The sequence below is a fragment of the Blennius ocellaris genome (assembly GCF_963422515.1).
Source record: "Blennius ocellaris genome assembly, chromosome: 23".
Classification (NCBI taxonomy): domain Eukaryota; kingdom Metazoa; phylum Chordata; class Actinopteri; order Blenniiformes; family Blenniidae; genus Blennius; species Blennius ocellaris.
The window spans coordinates 16,973,763-17,000,601 of NC_137672.1; the positions used below are offsets into that span (position 1 = coordinate 16,973,763).

At 42.3% G+C, this 26,839-nt stretch overlaps 2 protein-coding genes across 2 annotated transcripts; both read right to left on the reverse strand.

Moving 5' to 3' along the window:
* Positions 1 to 383: 383 nt before the first annotated feature.
* LOC308146872 (tryptase-like) lies at positions 384 to 4,470 on the reverse strand. Its single transcript, XM_080518837.1, has 6 exons — positions 4,357 to 4,470; positions 3,257 to 3,277; positions 2,386 to 2,548; positions 1,685 to 1,950; positions 1,461 to 1,603; positions 384 to 1,132 (listed from the first exon to the last, which is right to left on the reverse strand). The coding sequence occupies exons 1-6, from the start codon at positions 4,412 to 4,414 to the stop codon at positions 731 to 733; spliced, it is 1,053 nt and encodes a 350-aa protein (XP_080374963.1). The 5' UTR covers positions 4,415 to 4,470; the 3' UTR covers positions 384 to 730.
* A 7,031-nt stretch (positions 4,471 to 11,501) lies between these two features.
* On the reverse strand, positions 11,502 to 15,765 carry LOC308147310 (chymotrypsin-like protease CTRL-1; the record flags this gene model as incomplete). Its single annotated transcript, XM_080519417.1, has 6 exons — positions 11,502 to 11,828; positions 12,110 to 12,255; positions 12,337 to 12,602; positions 13,344 to 13,506; positions 14,149 to 14,169; positions 15,708 to 15,765. 6 exons carry the CDS (start codon positions 15,763 to 15,765, stop codon positions 11,502 to 11,504), a joined length of 981 nt encoding a protein of 326 aa, XP_080375543.1.
* Between the last annotated feature and the right edge of the window lie 11,074 nt (positions 15,766 to 26,839).

The following is a 26,839-nucleotide window of genomic DNA, read 5'->3' on the forward strand; positions in this document are numbered from 1 at the left end:
TGGATATATGGTGTGGAGTAATGAGGAAGAAGTAGAGAGGAAGACTTAATGATACTTGAGCTGACGTCTAAATATTTTTTAGTTAAATAGGTTTTTGTGGCCACCTATGAGCGTTGAGCTAATTAGCATAGCCGCCATCGGCGAAAGCGGCGGAACTTCCACTTTTTATTTGGACCAAACAATGAGCCACGTTTCTTCTGAACTTCCTCTCTGGTCAGTGTTTGTTCCAGGCGACAGCGCCCCCAAACCAGCAGCTGTTGTAATTGCGTGACATTTTCCAGGTGGTTTGATCCGGTCTCAAACGTGAATGTGAACGCCACCCGAACCAAATGAAGGTGTGAAATATCATCTCCATGATTAAATAAGAAAACTGAAAGCCACTGTGGGTTTATGCATCGTTTATTTTTTGGGGATTTTTTTATTTGCCACACATGACAGAATAGTAAAAATCCCTTCACAAGATTCAGAGTGATTTAGGCTGAAGTGAATCAAACTGTGACAAATCAACATTTTAACAGATGAAATCACAAATTTTCTTGATTTATTACCCCTTTACTACCCCATTATCATTCACTCAACTCAAAGTTTGATCAATGAGTGGTATCTTTTGTGAAAAATCATCTTAGTTCACCTTTTCTATGTTTTTTAACATTTCAAAAGACTCCAGAAGAAATATCCCCGACAAAGTGTCATGAAGTGAAAAGTAAAGCAGCAGAGTAAATGACTGAACTCACAACACGTCACCACCAACCAGCATGTGCAGCGACAAACTGACGACACAGAGGGAGAAGAAATTAGTGAAGTGGATCAGATTTTCTCCGCTGCCGAAGATGCTTTCATCCCCTCTGACGGTTACGTTATAGGGATAAGTGGTGTAGTAAGGGAGTGCGGTGATGGGAGGAAGGGGTGTTGGACAGATGAAGCTTGAGTCTGGGTCAACGCCTGGAGAGGTGAAGTTCACAAAGCCAACGTCTGACCTGTTGACAGTCTCTTTGATCCAGTCCTCGTACCGGGACACATGAGTGTAGACTCCGGGACTCTGGAAATAGCCGCAGTTATATTCATAACTCAAAACTCCGACCTGGACCCAGGATGTGGATATTTTGATCATCAGAGGGCCTCCAGCGTCTCCCTGGTGAAAATAGATTGACACATTTAGATGAGGAGTGATCGTTGTGAGGAGTTTTAATATTTCCTCCACGATATCAGACTATACGAGTAAATCTACCACAGATGATGCAGAATTATAAGAATAATGGTCTTTTTAATGAAAAGAACTTTTTCATTGTGTTGCCTTTTTATTCTAAGTGGAGGCCTCACACCCACTTTCAATAAAAAGGCAACAACCTCAACCATAATCCCAACCCGTTCCCAGAATCCTCTCTGAGAGGCTCTCCTGCACTATGTGAAGACGTTGCTGTCATGCACTACTTAAAAAGAACACAGAAAGTTTTGGTCACCAGGCATGAGCCTTTCCCCGTTTCGTTGCCGGCACAGATCATGTTGTCCGTGATTTGCAGGTAGTTGCGGTAGCAGGCACACTGATTGTTTCCCACTATCGGTACGTTCACCTCCTGCAGGACGTCGGCCAGAGTATAGTCAGCTAATTGGAGAGATTTCAGAACTTTGTGAGGAATCCAGCGGCGGGTAAACAAAAACGAGCCTTAAAAAGTGTGCAGCTTACATTTTTCACCAAATCCAATGACCCAGCTGCGGACCCCAGTGTGGAAGGTGCTGTTTCCCGAGGACAAGCAGATGGGCTGGATGCTCTCTGAGAAATTTACTGGAGCCGAGAGCTTCAGAAGACATATGTCATTCTCAAAGGTGGAACCAATGTAGTTGTAGTCAGGGTGACAGATGATTTGATCAACAGTCATGTTCACGACATCGGCGCCTGGGTTGGACATGTTGTGAAGGCCGAGTAAGACTCTGGTGTCATTCGCCTGATTTCTGAAGGACAGAAAGAAATGGAACAAAAAAGTCTCTCAGTCATGAAGTAGTTACCAGGAGCTTTAAGTGCTGCTACTCCCCTTGGTGACCTGCCGTCAGTCTCTTATACAAATATGCACAAAAACATGATATTCAAACATGATATTCAGCGGCGTGCAGACATTCTGGGCGGCAGTGTAAAAGAAGGGAACCTTCTGCAGCATGTGGCCTTATTATAGTTGTGTGATATTTTGTTTTGCAGGGAGTTGTTGTTCTATGATGAGAAAAGTTGATTATTTTCATTATGTTGTACATAAAACTGAATGTGTGTGACTTAATAATTTAGAAAAAAATAACACTACTTATAGCTAAAATAGGCAAGATGAGCATCAATGGTGATGTGCTATGTTTATTTTATATATGTATTATTAGAATGTGTGGCTGTTTTTCTCTTACCCGCTCACACAGCGAGCGGCTGTCAGAACCCACTGGTTGTTGATCAGGGTTCCTCCACAGGGATAGATAGCATAAATTCTTAGAGCAACATACCAGGGCCAACTGTTTGGAAGTGCACCCTGACCACCTACAATTCTGTTGTTACTTACAGCCATGCCGCATTCTGAAAAACATTAAAAACAAACTGTTACAGGTGGTTCTCATTCATTCAAAAATGCAGTAAGGATATTAAACATGGCACTTTGTGTTGTGGATCACGAGCTGCTCAAAGTGATTTGAATGTAATACTTTACCGGGATATTTTCTTGTGTCATTTATTTCAAGGAAATTATGTTTTTAACTTTATTGTATTTCTCCTTTTTATACTGCGAAACACTTTCAACTGCATTTTAGTTCTGAAAGGTGTTCTATACATAAAGCTATCATTTATCACTTTAGTCTCCCACAGTGGTAATACACTAGTCAGGCTAAACATTATGACCATCAAACGTCATCATATGATCATAACGTCAACCTTTTGTTGCCTGACATGTCAAGGTGTGGATTTTTTAATTGCTGCTCACTGTCTGAACCCGTTCCTGCTGGGTGAGTTTTTCTTACTGCCACCAACAGGTGGCAGTATGGCTTCTTGCACCTGTAAAGGTTCAATCTCGAACACATTGACCTTTCACAACAAGATGCAAGTATGTATGTAATGTAATCTTGATATGAAAAGAATGCTACAGATCATGTTTTTGTCCTGACATCACTTGAGTGAAAGTAGGAATGCAGTTTGTGTTGCATTATTGTTTTTGCAACCTAATTTACCCGCACCTTCCTCTGACAATGGTATGTACATTACTGCTGATAGAAGGAAAACTCTGATACTTACGGGGCTGCTGTGAATGACAACCTGAAAATAAGAATATAAAGACACTCTTGTGAGCTTCAGTGATAAACGTTTGTATGCAGACGACTAACTGATGTATGGTGACATGTTCAAAACAATAACAATATAAAATAGATTTTCAGCAGATCGACCTGAGCCAAGCTAAACTGCAACTTCAACTTTGAGGCTGCTGCTGTGATAACCAGCACAGATCCTGTCCATCCTGGTCCGTCCCAATGAAAGTCTCATCTTTCACATCTTCATCTCAGCCTCCTGTCTTTTGGACAGTCCCACCGTCTCTCGACATCATAGCCGGTCTCACCGTCGTCTTATTCATCTTCCCTTTCACTCTTCCTGCAAATCTTCTGTCACAAAATAGCCCTGAAACTCGTCTCCACCAACTCTCCCTCACACCTTCATGATGTGGCTGGTCGACTTGATACGTCGGTAGTTACTGCAGCTCCACACATCACCTTTGTTCTCAAAGATCAGCACCATTGCCCTCCTCCTCCTCCTCCTCCTCCTCCTCCTCCTGCTTTGTTCACATTCAACCATCTCTGCACTTTCCGTCCTCTGGTAGCTTCTCTCCACCCCAAGGGCCTGTTGCAATTCCTCCAGAACATTCCTCCTCATTCAGCCTCCACCATTTTATCTTTGCTTCCGTCTTCTTTCTCTTCCTTGTTTCTAACCTCATTCTATTGACGACAATCCTCTGCTGCCTTGCTACACACCATGATATCAATTCCGTAAATCAAAAGTCAAAATGAAGTTTTAATATCAGAGACTTTTTTCTTTTGCAATTGTAATTTTTTTCACCTCAACATAAATTTTCATTTAGAGTTTCCAAAGGTTTTTCTACTTTATATGAACTCAAATCACAATGAAATGGCCCCTCAGAACATTTGGAAATTGCCGTTAAAACAGTTTGTGCGTAAAAACACAAACTCTTCTGTAGTTTCATCACTGTGTTGTGTTTGAATACACATTAAAGTTATAAAAATAAACTATTGTGGGTAATGTACTATAATAAATCACCCAAAACATTTTTCTTTGAGCACAGGAAAAGAACGGCAACGTGAATAGATTGTAAAACTTTCTCTTACCTTGGTAAAACACAATGAGCATCAACGCCAAACCACGCGCGACCTGCAGCAAAGCCATGGTGCCCAAACTTCTGCCACCTGGCCGTCAACAATTAATATATTTCCAAAAGCTCCTCCCATGGACAATGGCTCGACCACTGACTTCTCATCAGTCACAGGCCTCTGGGAGGAAGCTGACAAACATGTTGTGCTCAATGCTATTGTACCCATTGAATTGCGGTTCATTAGAGGAATGTATTTAGATTGGCACAGCACAACAGGTTACACCTTTCTTCCACACTGGTTTTTGAACACCTGACAATCCTGGCACTGAATCAGACAGTTGTTCCGAAAATGGAAGCGAAGTAAGGACCCACACCGGATCAGTTGGCGGTCCACCATGAAGGCTGACATCAAAGTAGCAGAACTGAGGAGAGACACCCAATGGGGGGAGTGGCGGCTCAGGAGGCAGCAGAGAGTACATCCAGCACCCTGCAGGACCCCGGCCAGCATGTTTACCTGCAGCCACTGTGGCAGACAAGGATTGGACGACACAGTCATAGTGTATCAACTCTGCCACAGACTAATTCACGACTATAGTCTTCCAAGACTGATAGATGCCAGAGAAATATATATATAAATCTATAAGTTCCACCTTGGAGTCGTTTTCAGGGAGTCGGAGTACCATTGGCAAGAAAATTAATCCTCATGTTATTTATTTTCACTTGAACGTTTTGCATAATAACAAGTAATAAAAATAGTCAAGCTTTGGATAGATGGTGTTTATGTGGATAAGAGGTGCAGAGATTCACTGCCTGGACGAAATTAAACAGAGGAGTGTGAACACACCCTAAAGGACAACTGGTACACCCAGAGTTCTCTTCAGAGACAAAAACACTTTATTTTGGCGACGGAAAATCAAGTCTTGCTTCGCTTGCAAACAATCTTTCTCGCGGGCGGGGTGAGAGGATGTGACATAGTGCACAATGTATTCTGTGTATCGAACAAACAAAGCTCACCTAATGAATCAGAAGAATTACACAAAGAATGAAATAGTTGGAAAATATCTCACAGGCAGATGTGGAGTAATGAGGAAGAAGTAGAGAGGAAGACTTTATGATACTTGAGCTGACGTCTAAATATATAGCGGGTTTTTGTGGCCACCTATGAGCGTTGAGCTAATTAGCATAGCCGCCATCGGCAAAAGCGGCGGAACTTCCACTTTTTATTTGGACCAAACAATGAGCCACGTTTCTTCTGAACTTCCTCTCTGGTCAGTGTTTGTTCCAGGCGACAGCGCCCCCAAACCAGCAGCTGTTGTAATTGCATGACATTTTCCAGGTGGTTTGATCCGGTCTCAAACGTGAATGTGAACGCCACCCGAACCAAATGAAGGTGTGAAAAATCATCTCCATGATTAAATAAGAAAACTGAAAGCTACTGTGGGTTTATGCATCGTTTATTTTTTTTTGAGTTTTTAGTTTGCAACACACGACAGAAAAGTAAAAATCCCTTCACAAGATTCAGTGATTTAGGCTGAAGTGAATCAAATTGTGACAAATCAACATTTTAACAGATGAAATCCCAAAATTTCTTGATTTATTACCCCTTTATTACCCCATTATCATTCACTCAACTCATTGCTTGATCAATGAGTGGTATCGTTTGTGAAAAAACATCTTAGTTTACCTTTTCTATGTTTTTTAACATTTCAAAAGACTCCAGAAGAAATATCCCCGACAAAGTGTCATGAAGTGAAAAGTAAAGCAGCAGAGTAAATGACTGAACTCACATCACGTCACCGCCAACCAACATGTGCAGCGACAAACTGACGACACAGAGGGAGAAGAAATGAGTGAAGTGGATCAGATTTTCTCCGCTGCCAAAAATGCTGTCGTCCTCTCTGACGGTTACGTCATAGGGATAATAGTGTGAGGGAGGAGGACGGGGTGTGTCAGGGCAGGGTGTTGAGAGGAGGAAGGGGTGGGATGAAGAGAGGAGGAAGGATTGAATTGTTGGAAAGAGGAGGGAGCAAATTGTTGGGACTAGGAGGGGCTATCGGACAGATGAAGCTTGAGTCTGGGTCAACGCCTGGAGAGGTGATGGTCACAAAGCCAACGTCTGACCCTTTGACGGTGTTTTGGATCCAGTCCTCGTACCGGGGCAGACGAGTGAAGATTCTGATATTCTGGAGAGAGCTGCAGTTATAATCAAAAGTCAAAACTCCGAGCTGGACCCAGGATGTGGATGATTGTATCATCAGTGGGCTTCCAACGTCTCCCTGGTGAAAATAGATTGACACATTTAGATGAAGAGTGATCACTGTGAGGAGTTTTAATATTTCATCCTCGAGACCAGACTATACGAGTAAATCTACCACAGATGATGCAGAATTACAAGAATAATGGACTTTTTAATGAAAAGAACTTTTTCATTGTGTTGCCTTTTTATTTCAAGTGGAGGCGTCACATTCCCAGAATCCTCTCTGAGAGGCTCTCCTGCACCATGTAAAGACATTGCTGTCATGCACAAATTAAAAAGAGCACAGAAAGGTTTGGTCACCAGGCATGAGTCGAGCCCTCCAATTTCCTTGCCGGCACAGATCATGTTGTCCGTGATGTTCAGTTGTCTGAAGAGGCAGTCACATTGATTGCTTCCCATTATCGGCAAGGTCACCTGTCGCAGGATGTCGGCCGGAGTGTAGTTACCTAATTGGGCAGATTTCAGAACTTTGTGAGGAATCCAGTGGCGGGTAAATGAAAAGGAGCCTTCAAAAATGTGCAGCTTACCAGTGAAACCAAATCCAGTGATCCAGCTGCTGACCCCAGTCTGGAAGGTGCTATTTCCCGAGGACAAGCAGATGGGCTGGATGCTCTGTGAGAAAGTTACTGGATCCGAGAGCTTCAGAAGACATATGTCATTCTCAAAGGTGGAACGAGAGTTGTTGTAGTCAGGGTGGCAGATGGCGTTCTGAACAGTCATGGTCACGACATCGGCGCCTGGGTTGGACATGCTGTGAAGGCCGAGTAAGACTCTGATGTCTTTCGCCTGATTTCTGAAGGACAGAAAGAAATAGAAGAAAAAAGTCTCTCAGTCATGAAGTAGTTATCAGCAGCTTTAAGTGCCGCTACTCCCCTTGGTGACCTGCCGTCAGTCTCTTATACAAATATGGACAAAAACATGATATTCAGCGGCGTACACGTATGTGTAGTGACATCCACACATGTATATATATATATATGTAATTATATATGATAATATATAATATACGTCTTATATGAGTCATTACTGATTACTGCATTCGGAGCATTTTAAAAAAGCTTCACTCAGGGAGCTGTTCTCTAAAGTTGTGTTACCTTTGTTTTGATGCAGGGAGTTGTTGTTTTATGATGAAAAAAGTTGATGCTTTTTATTGTGTTGTAGATAAAACTGAATATGTGTGACTTAATAACTTAGAAAAAAAATAACACAACTTATAACTAAAAAAAAAAAAAAGGCAAGATGAGCATCAATGGTGATGTGCTGTGTTTATTTTATATATGTATTATTAGAATGTGTGGCTGTGGTTCTCTTACCCGCTCAGACAGCGAGCGGCTGTCAGAACCCACTGGTTGTTGATCAGAGTTCCTCCACAGGCATAGGAACCAGAAATGTTTACAGCGACATTCCAGGGCCAACTGTTTGGAAGTGCACCCTGACCACTTACAAACACGTTGGTGTTTGCAGCCACGCCACATTCTGAAAAACATTAAAACAAGCCGTTACTGTTACTGGTTCTCATTCATTCCAACCCTGCAGTATGGATATTAAACATGGCACTTTGTGTTGTGGATCACGAGCTGCTCAAAGTGATTTGAATGTAATTCTTTACCGGGATATTTTCTTGTGTCATTTATTTCTATGAAATGATGTTTTCAACTTTATTGTATTTCTCCTTTTTATACTGTGAAACACTTTGAACTGCATTTTGTTTCTGAAAGGTGTTCTATACATAAAGCTATCATTTATCACTTTTGTCTCCCACAGTGGTAATACAGTAGTCAGGCTAAACATTATGACCACCAAACGTCATCATATGATCAAAACGTCAACATTTTGTTGCCTGACATGTCAAGGTGTGGATTTTTTAATTGCTGCTCACTGTCTGAACCCGTTCATGCTGGGTGAGCTTTTCTTAATGCCACCAACAGGTGGCAGTATGGCTTCTTGCACCTGTAAAGGGTCAATCTCGAACACATTGACCTTTCACAACAAAATATAAGTGTGTATGTAATGTAACTTTGATATGAAAAGAATGCTACAGATCAGGTTTTTGTCCTGACATCACTTGAGTGACAGTAGGAGTGCAGTTTGTGTTGTGTTATTGTTTTTGCAACCTAATTTACCCGCACCTTCCTTTGACAATGGCATGTACATTACTGCTGATAGAAGGAAAACTCTGATACTTACGGGGCTGCTGTGAATGACAACCTGAAAATAAGAATATAAAGACACACTTGTGAGCTTCAGTGATAAACGTTTGTATGCAGACGACTAACTGATGTATGGTGACATGTTCAAAACAATAACAATATAAAATAGATTTTCAGCAGATCGACCTGAGCCAAGCTAAACTGCAACTTCAACTTTGAGGCTGCTGCTGTGATAACCAGCACAGATCCTGTCCATCCTGGTCCGTCCCAATGAAAGTCTCATCTTTCACATCTTCATCTCAGCCTCCTGTCTTTTGGACAGTCCCACCGTCTCTCGACATCATAGCCGGTCTCACTGCCGTCTTATTCATCTTCCCTTTCACTCTTCCTGCAAATCTTCTGTCACAAAATAGCCCTGAAACTCGTCTCCACCAACTCTCCCTCACACCTTCATGATGTGGCTGGTCGACTTGATACCTCGGTAGTTACTGCAGCTCCACACATCAACCTTGTTCTCAAAGATCAGCACCATTGCCCTCCTCCTCCTCCTCCTCCTGCTTTGTTCACACACTCTACCATCTCTTCACTTTCCGTCCTCTGGTAGCTTCTCTCCACCCCAAGGTCCTGTTGCAATTCCTCCAGAACATTCCTCCTCATTCAGCCTCCACCATTTAATCTTTGCTTCTGTCTTCTTTCTCTTCCTCTTCCTTCTTTCTAACCTCATTCTATAGACGACCATCCTCTGCTGCCTTGCGGCGCACCATAATATCAATTCCGTAAATCAAAGGTCAAAACTAAGTTTTAATATCAGAGATACTTTTTTCTTTTGCAATTGTAATTTTTTTCACCTCAACATAAATTTTCATTTAGTGTTTCCAAAGGTTTTTCTACTTTATATGAACTCGAATCACAATGAAATGGCCCCTCAGAACATTTGGAAGTTGCCGTTAAAACAATTTGTGAGTAAAAACACAAACTCTTCTGTAGTGTTGTGTTTAAATACACATTAAAGTTATAAAAATAAACTATTGTGGGTAATGCACAATAATAAATCACCCAAAACATTTCTGTTTTAGCACAGAAAAAGAAAGGCAACGTGAATGGATTGCAAAACTTTCTCTATCCTTGGTAAAACACAATGAGCATCAACGCCAAACCACGCGCGACCTGCAGCAAAGCCATGGTGACCAAACTTCTGCCACCTGGCCTTCAACAATTAATATAGTTCCAAAAGCTCCTCCCATGGACAATGGCTCGACCAATGACTTCTTATCAGTCACAGGCCTCTGGGAGGAAGCTGACAAACATGTTGTGCTCGATGCGATTGCACCCATTGAACTGTGGTTCATCAGATTGGTATTTAGGTCTTTAGATTGGCATAGCACAACCTGTTACACCTTTCTTCCACACTGGTTTTTGAACACCTGACAATCCTGGCACTGAATCAGACAGTTGTTCCTAAAATGGAAGCGAAGTAAGGACCCACACCGGACCAGTTGGCGGTCCACCATGAAGGCTGATGTCAAAGTAGCAGATCTGAGGAGAGACGCCCAATGGGGGGAGTGGCGGCTCAGGAGGCAGCAGAGAGTACATCCAGCACCCTGCAGGACCCCGGCCAGCATGTTTACCTGTAGCCACTGTGGCAGACCCCGCCTTCAAGGATTGGACGACACAGTCATAGTGTATCAACTCTGCCACAGACTAATTCACGACTATAGTCTTCCAAGACTGATAGATGCCAGAGAAATATGTATATAAATCAACAAGTTCCACCTTGGAGTCGTTTTCAGAGAGTCTGAGTACCATTGGCAAGGAAATTGATCCTCATGTTGTTTATTTTCACTTGAACGTTTTCTGCAATAACAACAAGTAATAATAACTAGTCAAGCTTTGGATAGATGGTGTGGAGTAATGAGGAAGAAGTAGAGAGGAAGACTTAATGATACTTGAGCTGACGTCTAAATATATAGCGGGTTTTTGTGGCCACCTATGAGCGTTGAGCTAATTAGCATAGCCGCCATCGGCAAAAGCGGCGGAACTTCCACTTTTTATTTGGACCAAACAATGAGCCACGTTTCTTCTGAACTTCCTCTCTGGTCAGTGTTTGTTCCAGGCGACAGCGCCCCCAAACCAGCAGCTGTTGTAATTGCATGACATTTTCCAGGCGGTTTATCAGGTCTCAAACGTGAATGAAGGTGTGAAATATCATCTCCATGATTAAATAAGAAAACTGAAAGCCACTGTGGGTTTATGCATCGTTTATTTTTTTTTGAGTTTTTAGTTTGCAACACACGACAGAAAAGTAAAAATCCCTTCACAAGATTCAGTGATTTAGGCTGAAGTGAATCAAATTGTGACAAATCAACATTTTAACAGATGAAATCACACAATTACTTGATTTATTACCCCTTTATTACCCCATTATCATTCACTCAACTCATAGTTTGATCAATGAGTGGTATCGTTTGTGAAAAAACATCTTAGTTTACCTTTTCTATGTTTTTTAACATTTCAAAAGACTCCAGAAGAAATATCCCCGACAAAGTGTCATGAAGTGAAAAGTAAAGCAGCAGAGTAAATGACTGAAATCACAACACATCACCGCCAACCAACATGTGCAGCGACAAACTGACGACACAGAGGGAGAAGAAATGAGTGAAGTGGATCAGATTTTCTCCGCTGCCAAAAATGCTGTCATCCTCTCTGACGGTTACGTCATAGGGATAATAGTGTGAGGGAGGAGGACGGGGTGTGTCAGGGCAGGGTGTTGAGAGGAGGAAGGGGTGGGATGTTGAGAGGAGGAAGGATTGAATTGTTGGAAAGAGGAGGGAGCAAATTGTTGGGACTAGGAGGGGCTATCGGACAGATGAAGCTTGAGTCTGGGTCAACGCCTGGAGAGGTGATGGTCACAAAGCCAACGTCTGACCCTTTGACGGTGTTTTGGATCCAGTCCTCGTACCGGGGCAGACGAGTGAAGATTCTGATATTCTGGAGAGAGCTGCAGTTATAATCAAAAGTCAAAACTCCGAGCTGGACCCAGGATGTGGATGATTGTATCATCAGTGGGCTTCCAACGTCTCCCTGGTGAAAATAGATTGACACATTTAGATGAAGAGTGATCGTTGTGAGGAGTTTTAATATTTCATCCTCGAGACCAGACTATACGAGTAAATCTACCACAGATGATGCAGAATTACAAGAATAATGGACTTTTTAATGAAAAGAACTTTTTCATTGTGTTGCCTTTTTATTTCAAGTGGAGGCGTCACGTTCCCAGAATCCTCTCTGAGAGGCTCACCTGCACCAAGTAAAGACATTGCTGTCATGCACAAATTAAAAAGAGCACAGAAAGGTTTGATCACCAGGCATGAGTCGAGCCCTCCAATTTCCTTGCCGGCACAGATCATGTTGTCCTTGATGTTCAGTTGCCTGAAGAGGCAGTCACATTGATTGCTTCCCATTATCGGTAAGGTCACCTGTCGCAGGATGTTGGCCGGAGTGTAGTTACCTAATTGGGCAGATTTCAGAACTTTGTGAGGAATCCAGCGGCGGGTAAATGAAAAGGAGCCTTCAAAAATGTGCAGCTTACCAGCGAAACCAAATCCAGTGATCCAGCTGCTGACCCCAGTCTGGAAGGTGCTGTTTCCCGAGGACAAGCAGATGGGCTGGATGCTCTGTGAGAAAGTTACTGGATCCGAGAGCTTCAGAAGACATATGTCATTCTCAAAGGTGGAACGAGAATTTTTGTAGTCAGGGTGGCAGATGGCGTTCTGAACAGTCATGGTCACGACATTGGCGCCTGGGTTGGACATGCTGTGAAGGCCGAGTAAGACTCTGATGTCTTTCGCCTGATTTCTGAAGGACATAAAGAAATAGAAGAAAAAAGTCTCTCAGTCATGAAGTAGTTATCAGCGGTTTTAAGTGCTGCTACTCCCATTGGTGACCTGCCGTCAGGCTCTTGTACAAATATGGACAAAAACATGATATTCAGCGGCGTGCAGACATTCTGGGCGGCAGTGTAAAATAAGGGAACCTTGTGCAGCATGTGGCCTTATTATATTAGTGTGATATTTAAAAAAACTAAAACAAAAACACACAAGTACATGTTGTAAGTAGTTGCATATTTATTTAAATATTGGGAGACTTTTAAATATTCCGGAAAAAAAAGATCAAAGGAAAGAATGAGAGAGAAATAAAGAACAAGAGACAAGTGGATGTCACTACACGTACGTGTAGTGACATCCACACATATATATATGTAATTATATATGATCATATATAATATACGTCTTATATGAGTCATCACTGATTACTGCATTCGGAGCATTTAAAAAAAGTTTCACTCAGGGAGCTGTTCTCTAAAGGTGTGTTACCTTTGTTTTGATGCAGGGAGTTGTTGCTTCATGATGAAAAAAGTTGATGCTTTTTATTGTGTTGTAGATAAAACTGAATGTGTGACTTAATAACTTAGAAAAAAAATAACAATGCTTATAACTAAAAAAAAAAAAAAATAAACGGCAAGATGAGCATTAATGGTGATGTGCTGTGTTTATTTTATATATGTATTATTAGAATGTGTGGCTGTGGTTCTCTTACCCGCTCAGACAGCGAGCGGCTGTCAGAACCCACTGGTTGTTGATCAGAGTTCCTCCACAGGCATAGGAACCAGAAATGTTTACAGCGACATTCCAGGGCCAACTGTTTGGAAGTGCACCCTGACCACTTACAAACAGGTTGGTGTTTGCAGCCACGCCACATTCTGAAAAACATTAAAACAAGCCGTTACTGTTACTGGTTCTCATTCTTGCAAACCTGCAGTATGGATGTTAAACATCTTGTTTCGTTTGTTTAGCTGAAATTATGTTTTCAACTTTGCTGTATTTCACTTTTTTACACTGTGAAACAATTTGAGCTGCATTTCATTTCTGAAAGTTGTTCTATACATAAAGCTATAATTTATCACTTTAGTCTCCCACAGTGGTAATATACTAGTCAGGCTAAACATTATGACCATCAAATGTCATCATATGATCATAACGTTAACCTTTTGTTGCCTGACATGTCAAGGTGTGGATTTTTTAATTGCTGCTCACTGTCTGAACCCGTTCCTGCTGGGTGAGTTTTTCTTAATGCCACCAACAGGTGGCAGTATGGCTTCTTGCACCTGTAAAGGGTCAATCTCGAACACATTGACCTTTCACAACAAGATGTAAGTATGTATGTAATGTAATCTTGATATGAAAAGAATGCTACGGATCAGGTTTTTGTCCTGACATCACTTGAGTGAAAGTAGGTGTGCAGTTTGTGTTGCATTATTGTTTTTGCAAGCTAATTTACCCGCACCTTCCTTTGACAATGGTATGTACATTACTGCTGATAGAAGGAAAACTCTGATACTTACGGGGCTGCTGTGAATGACAACCTGAAATTAAAAACATAAAGACACACTTGTGAGCTTCAGTGATTAACGTTTGTATGCAGACGACTAACTGATGTTTGGTGACATGTTCAAAACAATAACAATATAAAACAGATTTTAAGCAGATCGACCTGAGCCAAGTTAAACTGCAACTGCAACTTTGAGGCTGCTGCTGTGATAACCAGCACAGATCCTGTCCATCCTGGTCCATCCCAATGAAAGTCTCATCTTTCACATCTTCATCTCAGCCTCCTGTCTTTTGGACAGTCCCACCGTCTCTCGACCAGACATCATAACCGGTCTCACCGCCGTCTTATTGATCTTCCCTTTCACTCTTCCTGCAAATCTTCTGTCACAAAATAGTCCTGAAACTCGTCTCCACCAACTCTCCCTCACACCTTCATGATGTGGCTGGTCGACTTGATACCTCGGTAGTTACTGCAGCTCCACACATCACCCTTGTTCTTAAAGATCAGCACCATTGCCCTCCTCCTCCTCTTCTTCCTCCTTGTCGTCCTCCTCCTCCTCCTCCTCCTCCTCCTCCTCCTCCTCCTCCTCCACCACCACCTCCTCCACCACAACCTCCTCCTCCTCCTCTCTTCTTCCTCCTTGTCCTCCTCCTCCACGACCACCTCCACATCCTCCTCCTCCTCCTCGACTACCACCACCACCACCACCTCTTCCTCCTCCTCCTCCTCCTGCCCCACCACCACCACCACCACCACCACCTCTTCCTCCTCCTCCTCCACTCACCAGGCCTCGTCTCACTGTTCAGGATTGCTTTAAACAACCTGGTCAAAACGTCCACTGCCCTGTCCCTGAGACATCTCCATCTTGACCCGCTGCCTTTCCACTCTTCGTCTTTAAAGCTGACTTCACTTCCTCTTTAGCAATTCTGTGCATCTCTTGATCCACTGTCAGTCCTCTTTCCCTCTTCCGCATTCATCAGCTCTTCAAAGTGCTGCCTCCACCTGCTTTGTTCACTCACTCTACCATCTCTGCACTTTCCGTCCTCTGGTAGCTTCTCTCCACCGCAAGGGCCGTTTGCAATTCCTCCAGAACATTCCTCCTCATTCAGCCTCCACCATTTAATCTTTGCTTCCACCTTCTTTCTCTTCGTCTTCCTTCTTTCTAACCTAATTCTGTAGACGACCATCCTCTGCTGCCTTGCTACACACCATAATATCAATTCAACAAATCAAAGGTCAAAATGAAGTTTTAATATCAGAGAGACTTTTTTATTTTGCAATTGTAATTTTTTTTACCTTAACATAAATTTTCATTTAGTGTTTCTAGAGTTTTTTCTACTTTATATGAACTTGAATCACAATGAAATGGCCCCTCTGAACATTTGGAAATTGCAGTTAAAACTATTTGTGAGTAAAAACACGAACTCTTCTGTAGTGTTGTGTTTAAATACACATAAAAGTTATAAAAATAAACTATTGTGGGTAATGCACAATAATAAATCACCCAAAACATTTCTCTTTTAGCACAGAAAAAGAAAGGTAACGTGAATGGATTGTAAAACTTTCTCTTACCTTGGTAAAACACACTGAGCATCAACGCCAAACCACGCGCGACCTGCAGGAAAGCCATGATGACCAAACTTCTGCCACCTGGCCTTCAACAATTAATATAGTTCCAAAAGCTCCTCCCATGGACAATGGCTCGACCAATGACTTCTTATCAGTCACAGGCCTCTGGGAAGAAGCTGTCAAACATGTTGTGCTCAATGCGATTGCACCCATTGAACTGTGGTTCATCAGATTGGTATTTAGGTCTTTAGATTGGCATAGCACAACCTGTTACACCTTTCTTCCACACTGGTTTTTGAACACCTGACAATCCTGGCACTGAATCAGACAGTTGTTCCTAAAATGGAAGCGAAGTAAGGACCCACACCGGACCAGTTGGCGGTCCACCATGAAGGCTGATGTCAAAGTAGCAGATCTGAGGAGAGACACCCAATGGGGAGAGTGGCGGCTCAGGAGGCAGCAGAGAGTACATCCAGCACCCTGCAGGACCCCGGCCAGCATGTTTACCTGTAGCCACTGTGGCAGACCCCGCCTTCAATGATTGGATGACACAGTCATAGTGTATCAACTCTGCCACAGACTAATTCACGACTATAGTCTTCCAAGACTGATAGATGCCAGAGAAATATGTATATAAATCAACAAGTTCCACCTTGGAGTCGTTTTCAGAGAGTCTGAGTACCATTGGCAAGAAAATTGATCCTCATGTTATTTATTTTCACTTGAACGTTTTCTGCAATAATAACAAGTAATAATAACTAGTCAAGCTTTGGATATATGGTGTGGAGTAATGAGGAAGAAGTAGAGAGGAAGACTTAATGATACTTGAGCTGACGTCTAAATATATAGCGGGTTTTTGTGGCCACCTATGAGCGTTGAGCTAATTAGCATAGCCGCCATCGGCAAAAGCGGCGGAACTTCCACTTTTTATTTGGACCAAACAATGAGCCACGTTTCTTCTGAACTTCCTCTCTGGTCAGTGTTTGTTCCAGGCGACAGCGCCCCCAAACCAGCAGCTGTTGTAATTGCATGACATTTTCCAGGTGGTTTGATCCGGTCTCAAATGTGAATGTGAACGCCACCCGAACCAAATGAAGGTGTGAAACATCATCTCCATGATTAAATAAGAAAACTGAAAGCCACTGCGGGTTTATGCATCGTTTATTTTTTTTTGAGTTTTTAGTTTGCAACACACGACAGAAAAGTAAAAATCCCTTCACAAGATTCAGTGATTTAGGCTGAAGTGAATCAAATTGTGACAAATCAACATTTTAACAGATGAAATCACAAAATTACTTGATTTATTACCCCTTTATCATTCACTCAACTCATAGTTTGATCAATGAGTGGTATCGTTTGTGAAAAAACATCTTAGTTTACCTTTTCTATGTTTTTTAACATTTCAAAAGACTCCAGAAGAAATATCCCCGACAAAGTTTCATAAAGTGAAAAGTAAAGCAGCAGAGTAAATGACTGAAATCACATCACATCACCATCAACCAACATGTGCAGCGACAAACTGACGACACAGAGGGAGAAGAAATGAGTGAAGTGGATCAGATTTCTCCGCTGCCGAAGATGCTGTCGTCCTCTCTGACGGTTACGTCATAGGGATAAGTGGTGGAGGGAGGAGGAGAGGGTTTGGTGAGGAAACGAGGAGGGGGTTCAGTGTTGGGAGGAGGAGGAGGTGCGGTGTTTGGAGGAGGAGGGGATGTGGTGTAGTAAGGAGGAGGGGATGTGGTGTAGTAAGGAGGAGGGGATGTGGTGTAGTAAGGAGGAGGGGATGTGGTGTAGTAAGGAGGAGGGGATGTGGTGTAGTAAGGAGGAGGGGATGTGGTGTAGTAAGGAGGAGGGGATGTGGGGTAGGGAGGAGGAGTGGATGTTGGGTGACAGATGAAGCTTGAGTCTGGGTCAACGCCTGGAGAGGTGAAGTTCACAAAGCCAACGTCTGACCCGTTGACAGTCTCTTTGATCCAGTCCTCGTACCGGGACACACGAGTGTAGACTCCGGGATTCTGGAAAAAGCCGCAGTTTCTATCAAAACTCGAAACTCCGACCTGGACCCAGGATGTGGACGTTTTGATCATCAGTGGGCCTCCAGCGTCTCCCTGGTGAAAAAATATTTTCACATTCAGATGAGGTGTGATCGTTGTGAGGAGTTTTAATATATCATCTTCGATATCAGACTATATCAGAGAGCCTTTTTATTTCAAGTGGAGGCGTCACGTTCCCAGAATCCTCTCTGAGAGGCTCTCCTGCACTATGTGAAGACATTGCTGTCATGCACTACTTAAAAAGAACACAGAAAGGTTTGGTCACCAGGCATGAGCCTTTCCCCGTTTCGTTGCCAACACAGATCACGTTGTCCGTGATTTGCAGGTAGCTGCTGTAGCAGGCACACTGATTGTTTCCCATTATTGGTACGTTCACCTCCTGCAGGACGTCGGCCAGAGTGTAGTTACCTAATTGGACAGATTTCAGAACTTTGTGAGGAATCCAGCGGCGGGTAAACGAAAAGGAACCTTCAAAAATGTGCATCCTACCAGTGAAACCAAATCCAGTCACCCAGCTGCGGACCCCAGTGTGGAAGGTGCTGTTTCTCGAGGACAAGCAGATGGGCTGGATGCTCTCTGAGAAATTTACTGGAGCCGAGAGCTTCAGAAGACATATGTCATTCTCAAAGGTGGAATCAGAGGAGTTGTAGTCAGGGTGGCAGATGACCTCATCAAGGGTCATGTTCACGACATCGGCGCCTGGATTGGATATGCTGTGAAGGCCGAGTAAGACTTCTGTGTCATTCGCCTGATTTCTGAAGGACAGAAAGAAATAGAACAAACAAAAAAAAAGTCTGAGTCATGGAGTTACTAGTTTTATATAAATGTGCTATTTTTTATCAAAGTTAAAGGTTGGCACACTTTCTAGGACCTCTTTCGTCTTGGGTGGTATAATTACTTCTTATATGAGTTATTACTGATGCATTCAGAGCATTTTCACAAAGTTTCACCCAGGGAGCTGTTTTCTAAAGTTGTGTTTTCGAGCACCGCTGTGGTGTAAATGGGGTCACAGAGGCCCTTTCCATCTTTAGACATCTGCATCAGCAACATGACAGCTTTAATCATACATAACTCAAAGTCATTCTCTTTGTTTTGATGCAAGGAGTTGTTACTGTAAGATGAAATTTGATTTTCAATTAAACATCTTTTGCCAAAACCTGAAGATGAAATTAAAAAAGTTTTTTTTTTTCTTTGCTTCCTGTCACAAAACCAAGTCTTCTATTTGCAGCATTTTTCATTTTTCATCTGTATTTTTCGGGGGATGCATCTATAACTTGTCCTCAAGTATGTTGTACATAAAACTGACTATGTATGACTTATTGGTAGAAAACGCAATATGATATATATATATATATATATATATATATATATATATAATGTCAATGTGTGGCAGTTGTTCTCTTACGCTAACAGACAGCGAGCGGCTGTTAGAACCCATTGGTTATTGATCAGGGTTCCCCCACATCTGAAGACACCAGAAATCTTTAGAGCTGCAAACCAGGGCCAATGGTCTGGAACTGCGTTCTGACCACCAACGATTCTGTTGTTATTTACAGCCACGCCACATTCTGGAAAAAACAAAATGAAAACAAACTATTACAAGCAAAGCGATTCTCATTCTTTAAATACAACAGACCTCAGTTCTCGGCACGCGCTCTCATTGATGATGCAACCCTGCAGTATGGATGTTTGACATGGGAGTTTGTGTTGCGGATCACGGGCTGAGGAACCAAAACCGTCTCAGTGCATTCTGATTTTCTGAGTCGTACATCAGTGGGCATTGGCTCAACGCTTGTGCTTCATTCGTACCACTGTCGGTGGGCACTGCCCAGGGCAGGAGCACCCCGCGAGAGGTCAAGCTGCACCAATTGTCTCATTTCAAACTTGCTCCAGTCTCACTCATTGAAGTATTTGGAAATTTATATTTTTATCACCGAGATGTTGTTACAGAATTATTCACCTTCCCGATTGGAAGGTTGCAGGTTCGATTCCCATCTCCACCTGTCCACATGACGAAGTTTCCTTGAGCAAGACACTGAACCTCGAATTGCTCTCATTGGAGTGACTGCATCTTCCATTGGTGTGTGTGTGTGTGTGTGTGTGTGTGTGTGTGTGTGTGTGTGTGTGTGCGTGTGTGTGTGTGTGTGGTGATGTAAAGTGCTTTGGGACGTCTCACGCCGTAGAAAAGTGCAATAGGAGTGAAGTCTATTTACCATTTCAAGACCTCCTACTTTACATTTGTTGCTTTTTTTTCCAAACCAGTTTAGAATCTCCAGATGAATCGACATTGTATTTCCCAATTTGCAGGTAAAGTAAATCTCTAAATAGACCATAATTCTCACTGGATGTTTTCTCCTGTGAAAAATGTGTGTTTTCACCAGAACAGCCGTAATCATGAGATGAATGCAGCAGATCAGGTTATTTTGTCTCCCAGTTAACACTGTTTAAGCGACTGTACAGGTCCAGTGTTTGGTGAATCATTTCTTTCAGAGCTAATTTACCCGCACCTTCCTTTGACAGTGGTTTCTAAATTACTGCTGATAGAAGGAAAACTCTGATACTTACGGGGCTGCTGTGAATGACAACCTGAAATTAAGAACATAAAGACACACTTGTGAGCTTCAGTGATTAACGTTTGTATGCAGACGACTAACTGATATATGGTGACATGTTCAAAACAATAACAATATAAAACAGATTTTAAGCAGATCGACCTGAGCCAAGTTAAACTGCAACTGCAACTTTGAGGCTGCTGCTGTGATAACCAGCACAGATCCTGTCCATCCTGGTCCGTCCCAATGAAAGTCTCATCTTTCACATCTTCATCTCGGCCTCCCGTCTTTTGGACAGTCCCACCGTCTCTCGACCAGACATCATAGCCGGTCTCACCGCCGTCTTATTGAACTGCCCTTTCACTCTTCCTGCAAATCTTCTGTCACAAAATAGTCCTGAAACTCGTCTCCACCAACTCTCCTCCACACCTTCATGGTGTGGCTGGTCGACTTGATACCTCGGTAGTTACTGCAGCTCCACACATCAACCTTGTTCTTAAAGATCGGCAGCATTGCCCTCCCCCTCCACTTTTTGAAAAGTTGCAGTTTAAACAGTTTGTGAGTAGAAACACAAAATCTGTAGTTTTGAATACGCATTAGAGTTGTAAAAATAAACTATTGCGGGTAATGCATTTCAAGTTGAAATTTAAAAAAAATGTAATCCTGCAAAACAGGTAATAAATCACCCAAAACATTTCTCTTTTAGCACAGGAAAAGAAAGGTAATGTGAGTAGATTGTAAAACTTTCTCTCACCTTGGTTAAACACAAGGAGCATCAACGTCAAACCACGCGCGACCTGCAGCACCGCCATCGTGACTAAACCTCTGCCACCTTGTCCTGAACATTAAACACATTACCACACGCTTAGCTCCTCCCACTGGTTTTACATCAGCCGCAGGCTTCTTTAGTGACACCACACAACTTTCTCCACTGGTTTTTGAACAGATGTTAATTCTGTCACTGAATCCGACAACTGAAACCACAGTTTACACACACTGTATAAAAACATACGTAAGGTTTTTGTTTGTCTTTTTTAAATGTCAGAAGTTAAATCAGACTAAACATCTCTTGTTTTAGGTCGGTTCATATTAGTAATTATTCCTATTTGTCAAATGCCAAAATAATGACTGATTGAATTTCTCGAGAATGTATTTATTATTTTCTATGTAGTCAAAAGTTTCCATATGCAAAGTTTATTATAAACAACTTGGAAAATCCCAGGTGATGATCTCATGGCTTTGGGTGCATCTAATTAAGTTAATTTACACCAATTCAGTTAACTGACACCAACTGAGTGAACTGGACGCCACCCAGGAATGTTTTTTAAAGCCACACCTCAAACACCCTGCTGCCTTGTATGGCAGGATGAGAATATCACAAGAAATCAGCCAAGATACCAGCAAGAGAATTGTGGTTCTCCGTGTGTCTTGTTCGCCATTCAGTACGACTTGCAGAAGCTTGACGGCGCCACGTTCACCAGCCAGCAGGACAATTGGTGCCCAAGCAGGACACAATTCTTAACTGTGTGGTTATATTCTACAAGAAACGCTGACAATAGAGAAACTTGCAATACTATATGTTCCATCATATCAAATCCTAGCGTTAGTGGCGGTGGTCATCATTCCCACTCCAGTTTTTCTCCTCTGAACAGGTCGACTTTTCCCAGTTGCACAGGAAATCCTCCTCAGCAGCAGATTTTTCTCTCATTACAAGCGTCTTACATCACCCTACGTGACAAAGCCCCGGCATTTCACGGTTAAAAGGCTAATATGTGTGAATGTATCCGTTGCAATATAGGTTTAAGTAGCAAATTACATTCAGGATTAAGGACTAAACCCTGCATTCATCTCTTGTCTTGGCAATGTAATCTTCCCTCGCCTTCGTTTTTAAAGAGCCGCCTGAATCGGAGAAGGTCGTTCTTCCCATCACTCCCATGTTAAGTTCTTTATCGCCATGTCACGTCCTGATAATGCTGCAATTTGTCCTTCAAATGCACACTCATATTTTATGAACTATTCCTAATGGGAAGAACTGATTCTGGTCAGATAGGAACTCGAAAATCCACGACATTAAGAAGAGGAAATATTGGCCATTCACCCTGGATACTGCTTCTTTTGTTCCAAGGTTCAGAATGTCCGGCTATAATTGGATCTCATTTCTAATTAATGTCATTTATTCATCATCATAGATTAATTTATTATGATTGATGGTTGCCTGTGTTTAATTATCGTATTGATCCATTAGCATTCCAGTGTGTGATTATATTCACTCGCGAGTCGACAGAACACTCCGCTCTTATCAGCTCTTCACACATTTAATCGCGCAGGTTTTGTGTGTTTGAGGCTCATTAGACAAAGACGAGCTCTCCCTCGCTTTGTTGTCCTTTGTCATCCTTTTTCTCATGTGCAAGCGTCGTTTTCCCTCAAGCAGTGTTTTCCTGCATCATTAGTTTGGTGGATTGTCACCACTCTCCGTCACACGAACGAACACAAACACAAACAACTGCAGAGTGAAAACAGGTTGCGGCGACATGAGAATGTGAGTAAATAAGTGTAAATGTGTGTGTTTGCCTCGGCTGTGACAACAGAAACACTACGTGAAAGTTTTTTCAACATTTTTGGTTGTTTTTTTTTTTACCACATCCAAAGCACCATCAAAACAAGAGCAATCAGATATTTATAGATAATATAGATATTCCGCCAAGTGTTGACCTGGACTCCGAGGAAAAAAATTTCCAGATCAAAAATTTAATGGCGAAACTTTCAACAAAATCCCTGCAGGGGTTTTGACGTAGACTTGCGAACAGACCGACAAACGAATATACACATTATATAATATTGGCGGACATAATCATTGAAAATGATGTAGTACACATGCCAGGCCTGTAGGGGGTGCTGCCACAGAAATGCATCAAAAACAGAGAAGACGCACAGCATGAAAGAAAACTCGTCTTTGAGAAATTTTGCATCTGGCCTTATTAAACCAAATAGCATCAGTAGTTTCTTTTGTATATTGTTGTTGTCATTAAGTGACTTTTCCGAGCAGGCGGTGAGGGCGATGACATCATCGTTCACAGCAAATGTGTGCCTTGCCCGTCCATATTTCAAAGCAAAGGCGGCATTTTAAATGGTATCCCCTCTCAATCCCATTTTTTTAAACCCTGCTTTCAGAAAACTCTTGTCTTCTGGTTCACTGCCTCAGATGGACACAGAGACGTCGGCTTCACCGATCACCATTTCATGAATTAAACCCCCTCCGATCTCGCTCTTGCTGATCTGGTTCCTGGTGCTCAACTGCTGTGTGTCGCTCGGCGTTTCCCTTTTATAGGGAGGAAGCAATCAGCCCCTGATGAGCGTCAGGTGGCTGCAATTCCACTCCTCCCACACACAGTTTCTACCTTTTCCATGCGTGATGTTCGGCTTTGTGCTTTAAAGAAGTTGACAGGAAGACCAGGATTTGAGCGGCGGCACGCCAAACTTTATTCCGATTACTTTGGGGGACGTTATCTACCCCAGCTCCTGTGGACTTTCAAAATAAAATGATATTGACAAAAACGAAACTCTGCTGTGTAAATGCAAAACTTTTCTAAATCAAAAGGATTTTTCACTTTAAACGCTGTGTAATTAGGACCTTATTGTTCTGTAAATCACCCACAGTCTTCTTCTTCTTCTTCTTCTTCTTCTTCTTCTTCTTCTTCTTCTGGGTTAAATGGCAGTTTGCATCCTCAAAGTTGCATTACAATAGAATCTCAGCACAACGAAATTAATAAATTGCAGCTCGCGTGAGAAAAACACGACATCTGCTGGTTCTATCTCTCTACATTGTTTCCCACCTCTCTCACCGTCCCTGATGACTGTTTCTCTCTCTCTCAACTGCACTTTTTCATCCCTGATGACAGTTTCCCCCTTTCTTCTTCTTCTTCATTTGGGTTTAACGACAGTTGGCATCCGTGAAGTTGCACTACCGCCATCTGCTGGTTCTCGCTCGTCTATACTATTCCCACCGCTCGAAAGAAAGAAAGAAAGATGATGTGAAGTTGATCTATTCTTGCCCACATTCAGCCGGAATCAATTAATTATGGGATTAACAACACACAATAGGCGTTTGTTTAATCTCCCTGTTGTACTTCTATAACTTTAGAAGTTTTCTTTCCGGTCTCATCTTATACTGCTGTAGAGCCATTGTGCTCAGGAGGGGGGGACGAAGTTTCGATAGGTTTGATTTCTCACCTTGGCCTCACAAAAAAAAAAAAAATCACAGGTGAGGGGAATAAATCCATTCTAAGCAGATCAAACACTTAATTATGGAAAGTTGAGCCGTGCCGGGGCCAGGTTTTTTTTATTTGATTTCACAGCAGCTTCTGCCGCCACGCTCCCCTTTCATATCCAAATCCTTCATCCTTCTTACAGACGTCGGTCCTGCTGGGCGCCGCGATGGGTTCGCTCTCTTTTTTTTTTTTTTCTTTGTCCACACATATCATTACTCTCTCTCCTCTTTTTCAGGACGGCGAACTTGGGTCCTAACTTGGCGAAGAGAGAGGATAAGTGGATCCTTCCTCTGTGCTGCGTTCTCCCGATCCGGGACGGAGATGAAAGCAGCGTAGAAAGTACACAACTCAACACACACACACACACACACACACACACACACACACACACACACACACACACACACACGTATACACACTCTTTTCAAGACCCAGATGCATTGTTGGTCCTGACAGATAATAATGATGGAACGGAAGAAAAGCCCCTTTTTTGAAATGCTGCTCTTTGTTGGATTTGAAAAGTGTTTTTTCACCCAGTCAGTGTCGGTTATTCATAATAGCTGAGAGAAAAAAATAATAAACAGTGTGATGAATTTATTTAACAAAAACAAATACGATCAAGCGTCCTGTGTGGGGCCTTCGGCGGGAATGTGTGTATGTTTTCCTCTCCTAGTGAACTCAGATTACCTCCGACCCTCATGACCACCAGTGATTTAAAAAAAAAAAATTTGGAGCCTTTTTATTGGAGACTCACTTCCACTTCGCTCTCTCGCTGCATCACACAAACTTTTCCCAGAGTTTCCTGTTGGATGTCCTGATGAACCGGGAGTTCGTTTTACCGCTCGACGGCGGCGGCTGCCTGTTGAAGCCCCCGGGGCAGGAAAAAAATAAAAGCCGAAACCCATGATTCTCTCTCGCCGTGGTGTCGCCTCACTGTCGGGTCGATGTTCGCACGTTGGTATTCAGCGCCAGTCGTGATGCGGCGTGTCCTTCATGGACAAATCCATCAACGCCACTCAGAGCCGAGCGCAGAACCCGGGGCGACGGAGCCTCCTTCGCCAATTTCTGGAACTCTCCACTACCGCCACATCCGTGACTGATTTTAATGCAGAGTAAAAATCTATTTTCCTGATGCGTTTTATGACCAGTTTTAAGGGTGTAAATTAAACTTTTCGCTGATTTTATAGTGTGACTATGGACACTGTGTTTGTGTGCAACACAAAGAGAATTATCATTGTGGCAGGACGAAGGATGAGGCAGAGCTGAATCTTGGAACACGCCTTTACCCATAGTCCTCTGGGTGAGAGGCCTGGATCCTAACAGCCGCCACATCATTATTATTATTATTATATAAAATGTGAAATCTACACGTTCGTTTACATGTTAACAAAAAAAAAGCCCTCCTCTTGATGTAAAAGGGATATTTTAGCTTCAAAGGTTGCAGTGCTTTGGCGTGAAGAGAAGTCATGAACTGATCGAAATAAGAGATTATTCTAGTAGCTGTTGTCTATATAAACTGAGTTCTATTCAGCAATGGCAGAGATTTAAGCTGAGCTCTCAGTCAATTGATTGGTGTCCTTTAACAATCCTTTTGCTTTGTTTATTTGGCTCGCCAAATAGCCCTCACCTTTCATGAGCATATAGTGTCTGTGGGACATATTGATGAAAAGAAGCAAGCAACAATAAGACACTTAAAACACTTAAGCCTAAAACAATTAAAAGCACCTGAAGACAAGTTCACTTACTTTGTGTTGTATGTGTGACACATCACTTCAACAAAGACATGACTCATTTCTTTGTTTGGTCTGACGTTCAGCACGATGTGATCAGACTAGAATCACATTTCATTACAAAATTAATATAACAAACTGGACGTACTGGCGGTGGGAAAAATGATCACTAATTTCATCACACATCATAATCTGTCAATGAAAAATAAGTTCATAAATGGAGATAATACTTACATGTACATTGCTGGGTAAAAAATGACCTCCAGGGTGGTGAGACCGCTGACGTCAGATGTGTAAGTGGGACTGTCAGAGTTGCTAAAAATTAAGTTTCATCGAAGATTCCATAGGAACTGCTTGGGGTCATTTTTGACCCCACTTGTGGAAGAGTGGGGTCGTGATACAAAAACTGCAATTTCTTAAAATTAATGAAGAAATAAATAAAAATGCAAATGGGCTCATGTCACAAACATGTTTTATGAGGAATACCTAGAATATGAAAATATTACCACTCTTTGTTTTAAAGATTTTGAA

Bases quoted from the DNA above. Each gene is read 5' to 3' on its own strand.
- LOC308146872 (XM_080518837.1), bottom strand. From the start codon at position 4,414: ATGGCTTTGCTGCAGGTCGCGCGTGGTTTGGCGTTGATGCTCATTGTG. The intron at 3,278-4,356 runs GTAAGAGAAAGT...TCTTATTTTCAG, and splicing joins GCTCATTGTGTTTTACCAAG to GTTGTCATTCACAGCAGCCC. The intron at 2,549-3,256 runs GTAAGTATCAGA...AATGTTTTTCAG, and splicing joins TTGTCATTCACAGCAGCCCC to AATGCGGCATGGCTGTAAGT.